The 20,494-nt window shown below is 38.9% G+C and overlaps 1 protein-coding gene across 1 annotated transcript; it reads right to left on the reverse strand.

Moving 5' to 3' along the window:
* Positions 1-1,464: 1,464 nt before the first annotated feature.
* LOC133952260 (alpha-2-macroglobulin-like) lies at positions 1,465-19,157 on the reverse strand. The gene is made up of 36 exons (XM_062386633.1): positions 19,010-19,157; positions 18,682-18,862; positions 18,424-18,580; positions 17,967-18,019; positions 16,405-16,425; positions 15,869-16,034; positions 15,701-15,785; positions 15,447-15,591; positions 14,020-14,137; positions 13,788-13,897; positions 13,531-13,698; positions 13,061-13,288; positions 12,570-12,633; positions 12,284-12,429; positions 11,584-11,733; positions 11,006-11,146; positions 10,820-10,919; positions 9,626-9,779; positions 9,082-9,307; positions 8,429-8,555; positions 8,121-8,242; positions 7,962-8,013; positions 7,564-7,647; positions 6,786-6,962; positions 6,623-6,698; positions 5,949-6,105; positions 5,633-5,707; positions 4,496-4,658; positions 4,211-4,398; positions 3,556-3,768; positions 2,918-3,030; positions 2,640-2,730; positions 2,493-2,561; positions 2,299-2,404; positions 2,138-2,179; positions 1,465-1,607 (listed from the first exon to the last, which is right to left on the reverse strand). Exons 1-36 carry the CDS (start codon positions 19,093-19,095, stop codon positions 1,603-1,605), a joined length of 4,359 nt encoding a protein of 1,452 aa, XP_062242617.1. The 5' UTR covers positions 19,096-19,157; the 3' UTR covers positions 1,465-1,602.
* Positions 19,158-20,494: the final 1,337 nt, after the last annotated feature.

Here is a 20,494-nt window from a genome sequence, read left to right on the forward strand (position 1 = left end):
CAGGCTTGGTTTTCTCAACTCTCAACACTATTTGCAGCGTGCACTAGAAAAGTAACCTTTCTCTCCAGTGGGTTTTCTTGTTAAAGAGTGCATTTCTGTCTGAACGACATGCCTTGTTAAACATTTAAGCCCCGCATGTTAAGGAATGACTTCTGTCTTTGCAGTGTACTCTAAGGTATGAGGTACAGGAGCTTTTCTGTGTTACTGTAACACACAACATTAATGTCTTAATAACCCTGTGAGCCTCCTGCACAGTTAGGTCAAAACTATTTGTAAGAAATACGACTTAGTGTGAAATCCCAAATCAGTGATGACACTATAATGTTAAGAGGATGATCAAATAAACTACATCGACAATGCAAGACACCGAGAAAAAGGGCATTGGCTGTGCATCCAATAAAATGAAACTATACAGTGTGTGTGTGTGCGTGCGTGTAAAATTGATTAATAAATCATTACATATATGTGTTTTAGTTTGACTGTATCTAAATAAGGAAGGAACCCAGACGTTTTTAGATTTGATAACAGCCACTGTACAAGAAGGTTTAAGGAGGATGATACATGACTAAAGTATAAATAGGTAAATGCATGAATACATTTTTAATGGGGAAAGGACGCTCAAGGTGCAATTTTCGAATAATTCCCTTCAGTGATAATGTCATGGTTTCATTTACTGTTTCTTCTTTTGATGGTGAGTAAACTCGCTGCTCTTTCATCCTTCTCTCCAAATATGACATTTTGAGAGTGATATGTTACTATTACATGAATAGAGTAGTGGTTGGAATGTTCACTCTCTTCCTTTAGTGATGTGTGTGTTCCATATCCTTGGTTTCTTTGATGGCCAGTCTTTCCTGCTCTTTCCAAGACGTTTCTCCTGTGAAGCAGAAGCAACAGCACCCTCTGCTGGTTGCAAAGAAAATTGTAAAAAGCTTACAGCACCTGGTATTCCCAGGTGGTCTCCCATCCAAGTAATAAAAAATAACCTTAACTAACCCTCTGAACTTGAACTAGTTCATTTTAAGTGTGAACTGGCTCAAAGCTGCAAACAGCTACTGGACACCAGCATTGATCATTACACTCCTGTGACCAATCCTGCAATAGACTGCGGTTAGGCCCGCCTTTCTCATTAGCATAAGGAAACTGCAAATGAAAAGGAAATGTATCAGGGAATAAATAAATGTGCAAATATATTTAAGACATTTATTTTGACATTTCTCTTGGTATTAACATACTTATTTATTTATTTCTGTATTTATTTCCTTTTTTATTTATTCATTTATTTCTGTATTTATTTATACATTTATTTATTTATTCATTTTTACTTAAGTCATGTATGGTCCTCCATATTCCACACTAAGCTGAAATGTGGTTTCCGATATGTGTATGAATAAATGAACTGCTGAAGCTGCACCTGCAAACATTTGAAACACTGTAAAACACACAGTAAAACATAAGAGAACTAAGTTGGACATTCACATCATATCATTTTATTCTTCATAAGTTTCACCTCAAACACATACAGTATATAAACAGAAATGTGTTAAGCATTTGTGTTAAACTGCTCATAGTGGGACAACCCAGAGACTGAAAACTCTCCTCCCTTCAAGCTGCAAAAAGAAAAAAATAATAAATATTAGTATATTACACCATGTGAAGTCCAGAGTTGTTGTTGATATCATTACCTCTGCCAAGGACATTATGTTTACTTCTGCTTAGTTAAGAGCATTACACAAAAAGAACTGAACAAATTACAATGAATCTTGGAAGAAAGATATGGTATCGGTGATGAAGAACCGATACAATTATGGTGCGGCTTCAGGAACCTTAGGATTGTGAGATATTGTGCTTTTCAACATTTTTCTCAGAGAATAACTCATGGATCTTGATGAAACAAATCAGTTATTTTTAGGGGACTGATATTTTTGTGTGTGTGCAATTTGGTGAAGATCCAAATAAATGCAGATGCAGTTAATGCAGTTAACTTAAATGTTGTTTCATAAGGGAATTGTTGGGTCTTTGTGGAGTTACTCTCTATTCAGTGCCATAGAGCCTCTTGAGAATTGGTTCTGACCAATTAAAGACATTATTACTTTTTGTGGTTGGGTTAGAATGTTCTTGAATCAGCATGTATTGTTACCTGCAGCACAAGTGTAGATGTATTCTGTCTTAGCCTGGTCACCTGAGAAAAAGAAGAAAAGAAGAAGATGGATTTTTCAGAAATAGAACCTTTCTTCATATGTGCTTGATCTGGTCTCTGTAAAGGGACTTAGGGTTTGTGTGTGTAAGTGTTAGAATTACTTGGCTGGTAGTAGTCATACATCTTGACCACGGCTGGCTTCAGGTTCTGCACTGGCAGCTCCTGGAAGACACTTAACTTGTAGTTGATGGGTATGTCCTTTGGTAGCTGTTGGTTAAAAAGAAAAGACAGATGACACAATTAGTAACAATCGGATAATCCTTATCTCTTGACCCTCACTGTGAATTCCTCTTACCTCCCGGATGTACACCAGAACATGATCCTCCTTTTCTTCAACACGATCCACCAGAAGGGCACTTTTGAGCTGTGGGGGAGAGGATAATCAACTGGGTTTCTAATCAATAACGGATGTAAACTAGTCTAAGTTACAATAATAACTCACCCCCTTCAAAGACTGTGGATCTGGGACAAAGCCGGAGAGCATTTTGATTTCCAGGATCACCATGTTTGTATTATTCTCTTTTCCATGATAGCTGCAATAAACCATAAAGATGTGAAGTCCCATACTTTCACCATTGTCCTCACAGTTAGGATATCCTGGAGAATTTTGGCATACTGGTTCATCCACCATCAAGTACACACTGATATATACAGAGCATTGTTTTACAAAAATGTCAGTGCGCCTCAATCATTAGTGTATTGTGGGAGTAGATTACTTACAGGCACTTTAGCAACAGACTGAGTTTGTTTTTGGCGCAGTCAGCCTCTGGCTTGACCTCAACACTGAAGGATGTGACTTCAGTCGGAGTTGGGATGTTGTAGTTAAGACTAATCTGATAGGGATAGGGAAAGTATAGGATTCAAAATACTGAAATAGAATATCAATAATTTCCTTTCCTCAATTTTATGAAACAGAAGAACCATGTTGTTTTCAAGGGAGTCACATTCACACATCCAGATTTTGGTTGTTGTATTAAGGGCTGCTGCACACTACAGGATAATCTGGAAGATTTTTTACCTACAGTCTATACCGTTTGTCTGCCCGAAAAACCCTGAAGTGTGATGGTTATGCAAAATGATCTTAGTTCAGTCTATGTTTAATGGCTTTATGTAGCATCAAGTCATTTCCCAGATTGTAAGAGTTTGGGACCACCTGGTCATGTCATTAAAATCAAAATCCAGTTATTTGAATAGTCAGACCTGCTCATTTATTTAAAATGAGAAGCAAAGCTCTCTGCATACAGACACCACATTTGATTGGAGATTCAGCACTTTCAGACTCTCTGCACTGCTACTGTAAGCCTGTTGAGGTGAGCATTTATCCAACAGAAGCAGTTAGAGCTCCAGCGTTGACTGACCTGTATTGAAGCACACGCGCTGCCCTTCACCTTCACGCTGTACTTTCCTATCACGTCCTGTAGCCTCTTCTCCTGGTACAGCAGTTTGTTGTCCCTGTTCACATCAAATGACAGCTGACCACTGGGGGACTGGACCATCACTGTGCTTGAACCGTCTGGACTGAATACCAGAGTGGAGTAAAGAGCCAGAGCCTGAAGAGCCACCACTGTGTCCTACAAGACACATCAATTACTTTATGTTACTTTAAATCTTTACACATAAAATCACTTGTGTTTACACATACAGCAGGAAGAGGTGGAAGGTCACCATTAAAAAGTAAAAAGCTGAGAGTGGTGCATGGTGAAAGTAAACATGATTTCCACTTTTATCAGGACAAGGAACTAAAATGAGATTCGTATTTATTTATTCTTTAACCTATTATTTGGAATTTTTCAGATAAGATAGGATACTATTCCTAATTCTACTTACAATCTAAATCATAAACTAATTTATGTAAATACAGCATTTAGAAAACCTCTTGAATAGATACACACACACAGACACACAGACACACACACACACACACACACACACACACAAGTGGACATATGGTTTTCACAGGACAGCTCTGAGCACACATCTAGTCAATGAACCATTCTGCTGTTTGGCTTGTACCTGTGTTGACGAGAAGCCTCCATAATAGTTCTGCTGACCCGTCAGCCATCTGACAATGCGAGAGGTGTAGCCCAGGTCTTCAGCACTGGGCGAGGCACTGAGTTTGGCCAGCATCACATAGGAGCTGATCTCCACAGACAGAGAGGCTGATGTTTCTGTTGCTGTCTGAGACCAATGGAGGAAACCCCCTAAAACACACCCATCCACAAACATACAGGCATAAGGTCAGCTACAGTGACAATAAGTGAAGGCAGATTGATTTCCTTGAGGAGGACAGCAGCTCGCCTTGTTTGTGTCCAACTGTGTCAAGGTGCGTCAGGAGGTGAGCACGGGTCTCCATGTCTCCTGCCAGGGTAAAGACGTACGCCAACAGAGCTGTGGTGTAGGTGTTGCTGAGGTCATTGGCGGACTCCTTAAGGCAGGACAGGCTCTTCTTCACCACAGCATCCTGTAACATATATTTTAGATTGAGAAGGTATGTATACGTAACAACAATAAAACTCTGAATTTAGATATTGTCACTATAGATATTGTCTTCAGTCCATCTTCAGAACCATTCAATTAAATAATGAAGAAAGATACAGAAGTAGCTAAACAACTACCAGTGTTGTAAAGCACTACAAAGACGAGTTATTATTTTATGAGGCCTACAACACAAACCAAAAGAACTGTTTGTGTTAAGATAGTTTTTTCAATCTGACCTCTCCATGAGGAAAAGTAGCCGTTTTTATAGTTAGGTGCGGTTTATACATTGTAATAGTGCATATTATATTGTTAATTGTGAATCAGGATTAATTGTGACACTCACAAAATAAAATTGGATACTAACGAGTGGCAAGTGGGAAGATTTCTGTATTTCTCTCATTAGTACAAACAAAACTATTAATAATAATAAGTTAATTCAGTTTAAATTTGTGTGAAACTTTCTTTGAAAACATTAGCAGTTCGTGAAACAATCAGAGCTTAATACTGTACTGAAACGGATGCCATAAAATGGGAAGTAAAGAAAGACTTTATGTAGTATAGTCACATAACAGTTTTGTGGTTGCTGTGTCGAGCAAAGCCACCAGATTTGAAATCTGAGGCCGTCATCAGCTTGTTACTCAAGTCAAACAGCAGAGGTATTGTTTCAACCAATCTGCATATTGCCAACACAATGTGCAATATTACTATTCATGCACAATAATACTTTCATAGCAGGGTTGTCAGCATCAGCATAGAACAGGATTAAGTGTTTGACCCCTTCACCCCTTTTGGCATATAGGGGGGCTTTCACCATATAACTCTTTAAATCAAAAAAAGCAACAAAAAAAAGTGTTCTTTATCAGTGGAGAGGCGATTGGTGCGCATATAGGTTTATCCTGTAATTGTGAAGTTTGAATGAAACAGCGTGAGATAATTTTGGGGAGGGAGTTTACTCACATCAGTAGACGAATTCATTTCCAAGAAACCGGCAGTGATGTAAGCAGTAAGCGTCACTTCATCAGACACACCACCCTGTAGGAAAAGACCAATATTCACATATCACATCACTCTGTATGCAACGCACAGGGACCCACTTAACAAAAATGATTTCGCGCTTGCAGCCACATCCATGTTGATTCCATTAAACAAACAAATTTCACCCACACATTGTAAATTAAGTACAGCAAGATATTACTGAGTGATAATAAAATGTCTACTCTTCAGTTTCAAGTGATATTGTTTTAATCACAATCTACAGGAACAAAAAGCTCACCTTCATCCTGTTGTTAAAAAGTTTTCCTGACTGTTCGAAACAGCCATTTTCACGTTGTTTTTCCTCCAGCCAAGTTTTAGATGATTCAATGTTCCTTGGATCAATGTAGATGAACGATTTTGCTTTGGCAAAAGATCTCAACACGAAAGCAGTGAGCCTGAGAACATCAAAACACAGTTACACACTGACAAACGGAAAATAAGGAGACGCACTTGTTCCTTATCATGCTTCATGATACAGAACATAACACAATATGGTATAGGTCTTATGTTTGGCTAGTTCATGCATTAGGTACCAACTAGTGCAGGGCCCGTTCTGAACCTGGCTGTTTGGAATGGCATGTTCTCTTGTTGTTTGTTAAAGCTCTAGAGCTACTTCAGAAATATGCCTTGTCATTAGTGAGTCCTTGATGAACTTGATTTAAGGCATTACAGCAACAAAACAAACTTTGTGCTTTGACTGTTGTTGTCATGACAGAGATCAGCACCCTCAATCCGATCAACTCAGTTCACAGGCTGGCCATTAGCACACTGCCTCGCCCCCGATGACTGCTACATGGCACTTTCTTGGGTCATTAATAATACACATGCCAAGTGTGATGCCAACTGAAACACAGACAGCTGTGGAATAAGTAGGTAGATAAAATAATTCTATGTACATCAGTTATTTCTCACCAAGTGTTCCCTGTTCCTGATCCAAATGTGCTGTAAGCTCCATCAATATGTTTGTAGTTCAGCTGTCTCTGGTAACCTATGTAATAAAATAAATTAAATTTTATTAGGGCGTAATGATTCACACCAGTCCTAGATTATTCAGCTGAAGCTAACTGAGGCTCACCGCTTGACAGGAAGTTGGTAGACTTCTCCATGATGGCTGGTGTCAGCTGCTGCGTGTTTTTCAGGTACTGCAGGATGTAGATGTTGGGGGCCAGAAGCGCCATGTTCTGCTCACCACATCCATATGGCATCCTAAGCAGCCCATCCAGGTTTTTCAGGGCTCGACCCAGGATGTCGCCTGCACAAATACAGTGACTCACTAAACATGTAAATTACTTGACACACTGATATAAAACCATGTTAACAAGCTTCAAACACAGCTGATACAGAAGGCCATGCACTAAAGAAGTTTTGGTATTTTCCCTCAACTGTACTGAATTCTTAAATATAGAAATTGTGTTCTTTATACAAGCATTTCTGAAACCACAAGTGCTTCAGCAATGCAACACAACTCTGCACATTTGTGAGAACTGTTGGGTTTCTCTAAAAATGTAAGGTCTTGACCTTTTTATGTCATAACCCTCAAGATTGAACTGAACTGAATACCTTTTATTATAATTCATTCTTAATTTTGCCCTGGATTTTTTGTGCGAAGCCCTTTATAACCTTGTTTAGGTTGTGCTATACAAATTAAGTTATTATTATAATAATTTTATTGACTAAATAACTATTTTCTGTATAATGTACGAAAGTGCCATGGATGCATTATACGAACAAATTAAATCTCTCAAGAAGGACAATAACATCCAAACATCCCTTTATACTATCAATGTCCTCATTTCTGAGGCATCAAGAAAAAGGTTAACAGTTAACTCTGCAAAATGAGTTTATCCGTTTACCCAGAACTGATAGTGAGGCACGAGCTGATCCATCGATCACATTCTCAGGGAGCTGTAACTCTACTTCCTCTGTCAAGGCCTCTCCTGTGTACAGAAAGAGAACAACCACCTCAGAGACAAACTCAGGCCACAGTCAGGATCAAAACAAAAACGTCATTCAGATTTATGAACAGTTAGTGGATCCTGAATGATAACAGTTCTGATGGAGCAATTAAATGAATGAAACATTGGTCTGTCTTGAAGCACAATAATTAAAATAATACATTCCTATGGACAAAACGTATGGAAATGCATTTAAGTAACGTCCTTTGAAGATTTGGAGAGACTCTCACTAAACTTGACCTAAAGGCCACAATAACCAATGTATGCTTCCTTTTTGCAACTGGTGGTCAACTTACCTTTTGGACAGAGCAGCAGGTTGTGGGTCTTTGTCATTTCAGTTCCCTCAGCCTGAGCGAGAAAGAGATGGTGGAATAATGAGAATGGCAGAGTTTCTAACTTGTATTTTTTTAAGGGCTTAGGAATAAAGACCATTGCTATTACATAAAAACAACTACCTTTACTATGAGTGGTCGTGTGACCACGTCGATACGGCCTCTTTCTGGAACGCTCACAATCTCATTGTCACAGGAAGTGTGAGATGCCACAGCCTCAGCACTCACCGACACATTCACAACCCCTTAGAAAAAATGTTAATTAAACCCTGTTTGAAACTTGATTGACAATTATCTCACATCCGATAAATTTCAAAAGTATTTTACCCCTGTGATGGATTTCACTGATCTCACAGATTTAAAAGATGTGGAAATAGGCACCCTCATTCCACTACCTTGGCAAAAGTGTGGATGAAAGCTTGAAGACTCACCTAAAGCTGTAGGGGACATGTTCCAGCTGAGGGTCAAGCGCTCATTGCCACACAAACAGGATGTGTACTTATCACCAGAGAGGGGGGTAAGGGTGTATTCTAAGGAGTGTGCTGGCGTCACAGAGACCTGTTCAAGAGACACAACTATATATTTTGAAACTGCTGATGTGAAGCGAAATGTGAACAAATCCTCAAACTGCTGCATGTTTGGAGACATATAAACCTGATTGTCTATAATAAAATTAGGAATAAACCAATATACGTCCGTAACCACTGTTGATCTTAAAAATATGCATCTTTTTTCATTATATATATACATTCATTGTGTACATTCATTGGTGTACACATGAATTCCTACATGGTCTCAACAGATGGGTTAGTGAAGTATTTTGAATCTCAATTGTTCATAGCAGTTATTAAAAAAAAAATTGGAATCAAATTATGATTTCACCATGAATTTAGCTGCTTAAAGTAATTTCAACAACCCTGCAAAAGATTCCCTTCAACCTCACGTTTGTGTTTAGTGCCAACTCGTAAATGATTGCAGGCAAAGACATAAGATCTACTAAACATAAGAAAGTTAATGTTGTCATTATGATGCTAGATTGTTGCCAAGCAGACATTAGTTTACAGGCTTTTTAAGCCCCCTTTACCATGATGCAGATGGAAAGGTAGTTGAAGATGGTTGCCTTCAGTTCAAAGTGCTCCCCACGGATGATGGAGTAGGGCATCGTGAGCTCGAGGAAGAAGGGTTGGAAGACGATGATTTCTTTACGAGGAGCCAAGCCAAAACCCTGAGGGGACAAACAGAAAGCCTCCGTCTCCCAGGTGGTGATGGTATCAGGGACAAGGAGGGACACATCCTTCATTCCAGATGCTCTGGATTAACAAACACACAGAGACACAGATACTGTGAACTAGAAAAAAATTATAAATTTGACTATAAAATCGTCCCTAAATTCCCTCTGCATGTTTATAAAAAAAGTTCTGCACACAAAATACAAAGAATTGACATTATTTCGTAAAACTGTTTGAGGCGGACTAATTAATAAGAAGGAATAATTCTCTGGTATAATATAATGTAATTAACAGTTTGCAGGGAAAATTCAGAAAGTCAGAAAGAAAAACTCTAATTTACACATCAAACAATGTAATAATGTACAGTCGTACTAATATTCAATTTATATACAAGCTCACCCAACTTCCACCAGATCCCATATCCAAGTCTCAGGGAAGAAAGTACGGACTGTCTCTATAGCTGGGAGAGAAGAGTCTGGGGAACCATGACCAGTTGGCCCGACCATTTCCCGGTGTACATTCATTCGGGTAGGAGTATTTTGATATGCAATTTCTGAAAAGAAACAAAAAAATATTCAACTGGAAAGACAGCAGTAACCAGTGGTTGGATTTTAACGTAGTGATTTGACTTAGTTACTGTACTTAAGTACATTTTCATGATGTGTATTTTACTGAAGTATGTTATTTTTGTATGTTGTAATCAATGAGAGATCTGTTTCTCTGAACCAATCAGGACATGGAGGAACATTAGACACTGCCTCGTTTAACGCCAGCAAAGCTGAAGATGGAAAACGAATTTGACCAGCCATTATGATGAATAGGCAGATGGTTGAAAGAGATGGCAACAGATATGTCAATGGAAAAGTTTACCTATATCCTTAAAGGAAAGAAGTATGGAGCCCTGTCATTTCCTATCTTACCAATAGCTATGTTGGTACACACAGAGCAGTGAGCGACACACAGACAGTGAGCGACCTTACTCATGTAACGGCGCTCGGGGAGCGCCGTACATGCAATATGTTGGGGGAGTAAGGTGCCTTGATAAGGGGCACTAGACAGGGTAGGGAGACTCTTGGATTTCTGGACAGCTCAATCCAGGTTCGACTTTTGATGTCTCTCCGTGGAGTCAAACCAGAGACGAACCAGAGACCTTCTCTGCCCATAGTCCAAGTTTCTGCCACTAGACCTTATAATGTGTTGGTATTATGTGCTGTTGATTGTCATTATTTTCTTTTTCCTATTATTAGATGCAGGGTGGGGTGACCAATATTATAAGGTCTATAATATTGTTAATTATTTGTGGAAAATAAATAAATAAATGTAGGAAAAAAGTAATGATGAATAGGCCACACTCCATACTTTTACTTTCAATAATTTACAACTATTTAAAAGAAGGTACTTACTTATACAAGAAAATGTAGAAACAACAGAAATTATAATGTGGTCCTCTTACTTGGGTTTATTTTAGTTTATTCATTTATACTGTTACTTGAGTGAAATGTTTCAGTACTTCCTCAACCTTTGGCAGTGACACTATGATTTGATTTTTGCACCTAATCCAGTATGTGTTTCTTAACAGTGCAGAACAGTTACCATACTGACGATGACCACCTTCGTGGTATTCTCTTCCTCTGAAGTTGAGGCATGGAGGCATACGGATAAACAAGTTTGTAGCCATCTTCAATCCAACGTTCTAGACATTCAAACAACATACAACCATTAACTGCATTTAAAAAACATTCACTCCTTTATTATGAAGGTAACTGTATGTGGATTTACCTCGAAAACTTTAAATGCATCAGTTCTCTCAGAAGGATGTCGATAAATGTATCTTCTTGGTCTAACCGGCAAGCATTCTACTGCATCATGTACATCATATGGAACATAAGACCTTTTGGTGACAGGCAACAAGTTAAAAATCTGTAAAGAAAAAAGGTTGAAATCTTGAAACTGCTGCATGAAGATCTGATGAGTGTAGTCGTGGATTTAGGGCAGCTCCATCTGAAAGGGTGGTTGTCAAGTACAAAACACTCATTATCTACAACACGATTGGTATTGAGATTGTTATGGTTTTTCTGTTGTTTTATTACGTCTGAAGATAGGTCACTAATCAGCTACACTGTTTACACTGAACTATCCCTTTAAAGGTAAAATAATTAGCATTGAACTGCATTAAACAGCTATGTTACGCTTGTGGTAACAATGAAACCTCCCTGGAAGAGGGCCAAGAAAAACAATCAGGACATAAAGCCATAGCCTCTGGGTAATTGATATTATTAACGATGGAAAATATTTTGCAGAGGAAAACTAGAATAAAACTCCAGCATGTCAGCATCTAATTGTAGAGGAGCAGTTACCTTGTCTGCAGTCAGGCCCTCCCCTGGTCTCATGATGAGGACGCTCTGGTCGACAGCGCTCACTCCACACAGGGAGTCTGGTTGGGCCTTTAGCTGCATGGTGGTCTCCTCTCCTGGGACTGCTGAGGATGGAAGAAACTCCAGCGACACCTGACAAACACAGAAAACACACATCACACCATCTGGACTTTATTGAAATGAGACTAAAGCCTGAAATATTGACGGTGGGACATTAATGTATATTCTTACCAATAAGGGGTTATTGTGAACTTTTATACACACTGCAGTTTGGGAGATGACAACACAATATGTCTAGTTTGTCACTGAACTCAGGTAAAAGTAATTCATCTGATGTTGGTGTGGTTTTTCTAATCCAACACAGACTTTATATCAAGGCTTCTACAAGTGCCATCTAGATAGTTGATTTATTGATTCATAAATTGATTCAATAATTCCCTGTTTGATTTGTATTATTGGCCATATTCTAATAAGAAGCCTTGTTTTGATCTGCTCCCATTTGCTCTAATTCTTTGTCCTCTCCTCCCATAGGACAGGGCTGCATATGCAAACACACAAATTGAGCGGTAACATCCATATCCTTGTGGAAAGCCTGGGTACCTATCCACAATATGTAGCAAACACCTTCTGCACCTACATCTGACAAGCGTAGCTGGTGCCTCATGTTTTCTTCTATACTGACCTTGTGACTGAAGCACTTCTCTACGGAGAAGTCAGCACTGTTAGCGATCACAGTCTCACTGGGGAGAACGGCATAGGCCAAGACCTGGACTTCTGGCGCCATTTCTGGATGCACATTCAACTCAAAGGAAATTCCACCCTCAGTCACTAAAAGGTGAAGTTAGAAACAACAAGTATCATCCACATGTTTCCATGTAAAAAAACAGCAGTACAAGTATATTTTCATTCCATGTACATCTCAAATACAAGATTTTCCAGATTCTTGATTAAAGCCTGTCTCTGCTCACCTGGAAGGTCTTGAAACTCAATCTGTTTAAATCCTTGCATGATGATGGCTCCTCTGGATAAGACCTAGAGAGTTTGAGATAAAAATGGCTGAATGAGTCATGCAAAAAAAACCTCATTCCATGGCATACTAGATTACAAGTAGAGGTTTTTTGATTCAATTTAATGAGCCTTTATTTCTAATCGAAATTTATTAAGGGGATACAATAAAATACACATAAACAGATAGAGTATATAAATTAACCCAGTAAATATGATGCATATGCATAAGTTTTTATTTTAAAGACACTTTGCATTGAGTGCCAGTCAGTAGGCGCAAAGAAACTAAAATAATTTCTACCAACTTCTGTACGAATGCGAAGGGCCTGCAATGATCTTTTAAGACAGATGTCAAAAACTTATATGAAAGTTATTTTAAAATACATTTTCCATGTCCATATTTCTGTGAAAAACATATTCTCATAAGCTGAGAAATAGTTCACCGACAACTTACCAGGTAGATCACCATTACAGAGGCCCCTTTCTCTCCAACGACAGTGAATTTGATGGAGATCTCTTCTTTTGTGTCACAAGACAGTGGATTTGTCTTCTTCACCACCTCCAGGGAGCTGACTGTTTGGGTGTCAGCAGAGGGAGGTTGGCTCATAGACACTGTGTGTTGGCCAGTCTCGTAGTATCGAGTTCTATAACCAGAGTAGTCCAGTATTGGTTTATTACTAACCTAGATCGTAGAAAAGAAACCAGATGAAAAGGAGGAATACATTGGAAAGTGAGTTCAGTTATCATAAATAAGCTAAATGTCAAGGTAAAGACACAGTTCCTGTTGCAATATGGCCCCTATACAATGGTGCACCCAGTACTGCTGCTGTACTTTTATAAAACACCTTGGCTTCTCACTCTTGAGCTGTGTTGTCATTGTCATGAAGGTGTTTTTGTGTGGCTGACGAGTTATCTCCTACTTACGTGCAGGTTGATCTCTCCATTGAGTTCAGCTGTGGAGAATGAGAAAGTGGCCAAACCATCGCTGTCAGTGGTGAGATTCTGCAGCAGACGTGAGGACCACCTCTCACCTTTAAACAGGTAGACCTGCATGTCAGCTATGGGTGTATCATTGAAGTGAACCGCTTTAACCTGTTAAGGGCAGAGCGTTGTGTCAGTGAGGATGCAGATCGCTGCCGTCGAATGACAGTGACGACGTGAAGGGAACAATCTGCACTTACTTTTCCTTCCACATTTGATCCTTTGTCATAAATCTTGGGTGTGTCGATGAACATCAGCTTTCCAATAACATATGAAATCTGCAGTCTCTTCATTTGGTGGAGGGAAATATCTATGCAGAAATCCTCCATGTTACATGGATGTATGCAACATGTTTTTCAGTAAAATATACTCCAAATATACAAAATATCTCTCTGACGTACGAAAAAAATATCAAATATTCCAAAGACTTGCCTGTCCCTTCCTCTTCCACTTCAACAATCAGATCCAAGTAATCTTGAAGCACCTTTTGGTCGAGTTTTGTGAAAGTTGTCATCTTGAAGTTAAAAGTGGCACAACCTTTCTTTCCCGTCTAAAATCACAAATTAAATAAGATTAGATGGATTTAATTCAAACCTAAACTTTCATTCACTCAGTATTTACAGTCTGAGGGTCACGCTCTTCTTAGACAACTACGTTCTGTAGAGTGACATGCAAGTTTAACCTGGCAAATGTTTGGAGAACCAAAGTAACCACTAAGTAACCATTAACAAATGCCATCATAATTAACGTGACTATTTAGAACTGAATCTGCCAAAATAAAAAAAGGAATAAATAAATAAATCATTAGAAAATATCAATAATAAACATATACATAAATAAACATAAATAACACATACAGTTTGAAACATGAATGTATTTCATAAATATCAAAAAAAAATATTTTAAAGTTATATATTTATGTCCCTAACATCCACTACCCTCAACTGGAGGTAGGTATTAATTATTGCGTTAGAACAAGGGAAATCCTCCATCTTGTCCTATGTTCTAAAAAGGGAAAGCATTAAGTTAAAAAAGGTAAAGAGGTAAAGACGTCCGATCTACTAAAGGGGCCACAAAGCTTTCATAGCACTGCCATACAAGCCAGTAGCCAATCAGATTTAACTTTAGCCTCAGCGCACCCTCATGTTCGGCTTGTAGCATTGATTACAAGACCAAAACACTTGATGAAGCTAAGGAGCAAAACTGAAGTTGTTTACCTAACCTCCACTGTGGGCCACTAACACTTGCTAACAGGTGGATGGTAGTTGGTTCCCTAAATTGTGCCGAAGAACTTTAAACGTACATTGAATATCCAACATCTTGTTCCAGGTTTATAAATTATATATTAATTTATGTTTTCCAAATTTTCACATAATTTCGTTCTGTGATTCTGTGTCTGTATGTTAATGAGGTGGGCGCGTTTACTCAGTCTAACGCTGGCATATAAAAGTAAATAAATAAATAGATATGGTAAATAAAGTAAATGAAATAATGAAAATAAAAAAATACAAAAGTGTGGTGAGGGAAGTGTTTGTTTATATACTTGTACGTAAGTATCCATTTATTTTTACATTTGTTCATTAATTTAACTTTTTTAAACTTAAATATTTACTTATTTGTTTTCGAAATTTATGTTTATGTTTTTTTCTCTATTTCTTTGTCTGTATGTTAACGAAGGGGGTGGGGTTGACTCAGTCTGCTGCTGGAATTTAAGAATAATAAATAATAATAGATAAATCAATACGTAAAGAATAAATTGATATTTGAATGAAGTACATGTCACCTTACCCACATTGATAGAAAAACACAGTTACACTTTGCTTCTTGTTTCTGCTGAGAGATGATTCTGTCAACTCTACCTCCTTTGTCTCCTCGTAGCATGGGGGTGTTATGTCAGGCAGTCCCTCTGGATTATCAGGAATAGCTATATCAACATAATAGCGACTAAGAGGTCGGCAGACCTTAACTTTGACACTGCCTGGCACAGGTTGTCCATATGTATACCTACGAAACACATTGTGATTGTTGACAAATAGAAAAAAAACAACTGCAAATCTTATTCAGAGTTACAGTATTTTGAGAGTAGACATGTCAAGCAAAGGTTTTGACTTACTTTGCACATATTTCAGCTTTTATTTCTTCCTGCTCAATACTGACGACATCATCTGCCGTTATTTTTACATCAAATTTAGGCAAAACTGTGGATGAAATATGGTTGTTACACATTTGCTGCATTGCGGGTATATGGAAATGTCTTTTTTTTTAAATAGCCATAACTTACCATATTTCTCCACCTTGAAACTGTGATATATTTTATCCTGGCCAACGGTCACGATAACCTGGTAGGTTCCTTCCTGGGCCTCAGAGTTCAAGGAGTAAGAAAGTTGCAGTATGCTGCTATCGGCTGTTTTATTCAGCCACTGTGCAACTCGGTTATCATTAGAATCCTGTTTCATGAAATAAATGGGAAGGAAGATGTGTTTATGACACAAAATGAAATTCATGTAAAGGGATGTCACACAGAAATACAGCACTCAACATGCTGCTCAGCATTTCATATTCTCCTTCAGATCAAATTTAACCCAACTATAAGCCCACATTTTAATTACATACAGTATTATTTTTTCAAACTACTCTAAAAGCCTTAGCAACACACTGTCCAATTACAGACACTATATATACAGAAACATGTTCACTCGTTGGCCTGCACTAGATGATTTTGGGAGGTTTACATTTTACCAATGTGTAAAACTCCTCCACCTCCTATATACAGTGTGTTAAAGTGTGAGTGTACTGTAGTGTGGATGTTAGACTTACCTCAACTTCAATTATATTGTACTGCAAGATAAGAAAGAAACAAAAAAAGAGAACTTTGTTGAAAGACAGGTTGCAACACAACACAATAGTATCGAGCAGCTAAAGCTCTGATGTGTCGCTACCAATTATCTAATGCAGGGACCAACAAGGTCAATGTAGATACTATTATACTAAACACAACCTGAAAATAGGCTTTTTTACATCGTGAACCCGCTCTTCTATTTATTATATTTAACAGATGTTTGTGAGCAGGGCCGGTATTTCCTACAGGCGACATAGGCGGTTGCCTAGGGCGCCACTCAGAGGGGGGCGTCAAAAACTGCGCCCAGCAAAAATAAATAATAAAATATATATAATTGTTTGCTGGACAGAGTTTTTTGCATGTGGTATGCCCCAAAATATTGTATTTAAGTATTTTAATAATTAGTAATTAGTAATTTAAGATTATTCCTAATAATATACTTGATAGTCACGTGGGTTTATGTTTCATTAGAGAGATCAGTAAATGACAGCAGCACTCAGGTGGAACGTTTGGCACCGGAGCAGAGTAGTCTCTTTGGGGGTAACGTCCGCCCACATGCCAGATGTAGTCTGGATGAGGAACTGAATGCTCCGTGTCTTTATTGCTGCTGCATTCATCCAGTATTCTACAGGTTAGTAGTGGGTGATAGTCACCTACGTTAGCTCCTAAAGCTTTGCTTGATCACCACGAGTGTCACTGAGACATGTTGATGTTGTTTTGATTATCTACTTAGACTGGTAAAAACTTAGAAACTCCGCTGGGCAGTGAGGCAGGGCTCTCGCGCCACTAGGTGGGCGGGGCTACATTCGCCTCTATAGGTGTCTATTTACTTCCGCGTCGTCTTGCAGGCGGGTCGCGATAGTATATTGTTTACTTTACACAGGGATGTAGTTCAGCTCCGACACACAGACTCTGTAATTAAGTCACGTATTGTTATTGTGCCTTATAAAGACCAGTTATGAGGCAGTGGTCTAGTGGCAGAAACTTGGACTATGGGCAGAGAAGGTCTCTGGTTCGACTCCACGGAGAGACAACAAAAGACGAACCTCGATTGATCTGTCCAAAAATCCAAGAGGATTCTCCCTACCCTGCCTAGTGCCCCTGAGCAAGGCACCTTACTCCCATAACATCTGCTCCCTGAGCGCCGCACATGGTCGCTCACTGCTCTGTGTGTCCTGCACCAGATGGGTCAAAAGCAGAGGTTAAATTTCTCTACCTGCATGAGTGTGTCTGTGCATGTGTTTGGGACTAATAAATGCATCTTAATCTTATAAACTAATGTTCAATAGGTCAATATTGTAATAATGTGTATTAAGATGTTTGAAGTAAAGAGACACCATAATAATTGAATGTATGTTTTTTGCACTTTAAATAAAAAACGGAAGGGGTAGGTACCTCCTTGTACCCCTTTTGAATAAATATTGTTTTATGGGGGGGGGGGGGGGGGGGGGCGCCAGGAGTGAAGCTTACCTAGAGAGCCAAGTGTGCCTGCCCTGTTTGTGAGTTGAATCTACAAGAAGGAGCTAGTTCAAATACTCACCAGCCTATTGGTGGGTCTCATCCTGCTGTCCAGTGTGACGACTCTGAAATGCACTGAGAAATTCAAAGAGGTTACATGAGGCTTTTGCTAAATGTCATATCCGGCCATTAAGACTGCGGTCTGCACAGAGCTGATAATGTAACTATCAAACCAGAGATTACAAAAAGAGGCTATTACTGTTTGGCTTTAAAAACATTCTCTCTGTTATCTCTCTGTTTCTGATTCCCACAGGAAGCCTCCAACACATCAGACCCATCTTGAATTGAAATGAAAATACCAGAGTAAAATTAAAGCAAAACGTGATAAAACAGGATTAAATGTATTTCCTCATTGATCTGTCAGATATTTAGTCTGTCACCATCCGCCACGATTATTCTATTATTCTATTATTACACATGTATAACTGATATACCACATATATTCGGCACAACAACAAAGATCATTAGTTCAAAATTACTTGTTTGTCCAGGGAGGTAGATGGGTTTATCTGTTTGGACAAACGTCATCGGTTGGTAGACTGTGGCCTTGACTTTCCTCACTTCTTTTGAGTAAAATATTTTGCCTTTCAACTCCACCTCAAAGTCGTACACCTCTTGATTCTGCACCAGGGGAACCTGTGAGAGAAACATATTTTTTAGGCACCAGGAGAACTATATGTGTTAAAACTGAATAAATGAACATGTCTTATGAATCAAAGCCTTTCTAATGAGCTGACCTTAAAATCAACACAGTCATGAAACTCCTGCCTGGAAGATTTTTTCAGAAGGGTTGTGTTCATTTCAACAGAAATCAGAGTGATGGTCATGTCCAGAGTCTCGTTGGGCTTCAGGAGACTGGCACACAATTTTGTTTCAGCTCCAGCCTCAAGAACTGCAGGGATGGCTACCATGTAATGCCTATAGACACAGAAACATACACACATGCCATTGGGAGGCCTGTCACACTGGATCTCAAACGCAGGGAACACCAATACAAACTTCTGTAGCAAATCAACAAGATCAAAACCCTAGTTTGAAAAGAAAAAAAATAACAGGCAAACTTACGGTCCTGCCATGACTTGGGCGACACACATGCAGCTTAAGAGGACACAGAGTGTCCATGTCCACTTCTGAAACCCAGGACGACCCATGACTGACTGAGATGATCCTCACAGTCAGCGTCTGTTAAATAGCCGCTGATACAGAACCCCCGCCACCCTACCCTCCGAACACACACACACCCACACACAGACATATGCCCACACACATATCACGCAACTGCTCTATTTAATTTCCAGTAAGTCTTGACTCAAAAGTCAATCATTTATAGACTTAGCGTATAAGACTGTTTCTAAAGTGATATTTCACAGAGGGTGGACCTGAGAGAGCTGACAGCCTCTGCTGTGGTGCCATTGATTTGATGTTTTGTGTCTGGAGCTGCTATCCTGAATCTGGTGTTGCGATAAGATGAACATCTTTATTTGACCGTCAGCATGCACGTTAGACCAAGAACCTCTAATTCATCAGACTTCTTGTGCAGAGGATTTTTCCTCATCAGTCTCACTACTGTTAAGTCAAATAAAGTCTAATATTCAAAAACTATATAAGATTAAAACCACAAAAAGTAAAAAAAAAATAGGTTCTGCAGGACCAAATTATAACAAGTGCAAAACTAGAAAGGATCTCACATCATTTACAAAAAAGATTTTATGTTGTGATGAACACAAAGCAGGAGCTGGAACGTCAGAGCAATATTCTCACTGGGTGTAGATGTTCTAAAGCTATTATATTGTGTAAGTGTTTATCTCGTAAATTTTCCGGTAACTCATTGCCAGAGATGTTGTTGTATTGTAGAGTATATTCCACAATTTTTTAGCCTCCTTTCCACTGGTAAACCAGCATTCACTCTTGGATCAAATGACGCTGCTGTAGATACAGGTTCATGAGTGATGGAAAGGTGATAAGTGGGTGAACATAGCTAAGATAGCAAGACAACAAGGTAAGAGAGCATCTCAATGGTTGGTGTGTTTGTACCATAGAACATGACACACTGGGGGGGGGGGGGGAAACTACAACACAAACTACTCTGTTAGCAACGCAAAAAGAGTGAATTTCCTTTTTAGTGTGTTTACAATTACTTAAAAAAACTGCGTACATCCACTAACGTTGTAAAAGAAGGATACCACAGCTGCAGGTATCCTTGTTGGGTTCTACAACGTTGCCCTTTACCCAGCAGGGGATGTTTGGTTTTGGCATGCTAACCCCTCTGACTTAGGTCAAAGTAGACATTCTTTCACAATAAGTAAACCTGTGGACTGATAAAGTCCTTGAACTTTGCTGATGGATTACAACACACAAAGCGATATGCGATTCAAACTTTTTGTATGTGCTAAAGTCTTTATAAAACATAGACATATATATGCAACTGAAATGAATATTCATGCAATTCATGCAGGCACTGATTTGTATCTGCATGAATCAGTCCCCTTTCTGTTCGCAACTCTCTGCAGCTGCTTTGGCATATATAACCATGGAACAGGATGTAGTCTG

Source organism: Platichthys flesus, chromosome 4 (genome assembly GCF_949316205.1).
Source record: "Platichthys flesus chromosome 4, fPlaFle2.1, whole genome shotgun sequence".
Classification (NCBI taxonomy): Eukaryota; Metazoa; Chordata; class Actinopteri; order Pleuronectiformes; family Pleuronectidae; genus Platichthys; species Platichthys flesus.

Coding starts and splice junctions, on each gene's coding strand:
- LOC133952260 (XM_062386633.1), bottom strand. CDS start 19,095: ATGGGTCGTCCTGGGTTTCAGAAGTGGACATGGACACTCTGTGTCCTC. Junction 15,592..15,700: donor AAAGCTGAAATATGTGCAAA/GTAAGTCAAAAC, acceptor TGTGTTTCGTAG/GTATACATATGGACAACCTG. Junction 11,147..11,583: donor AGGGCCTGACTGCAGACAAG/GTAACTGCTCCT, acceptor TTTTCTTTACAG/ATTTTTAACTTGTTGCCTGT.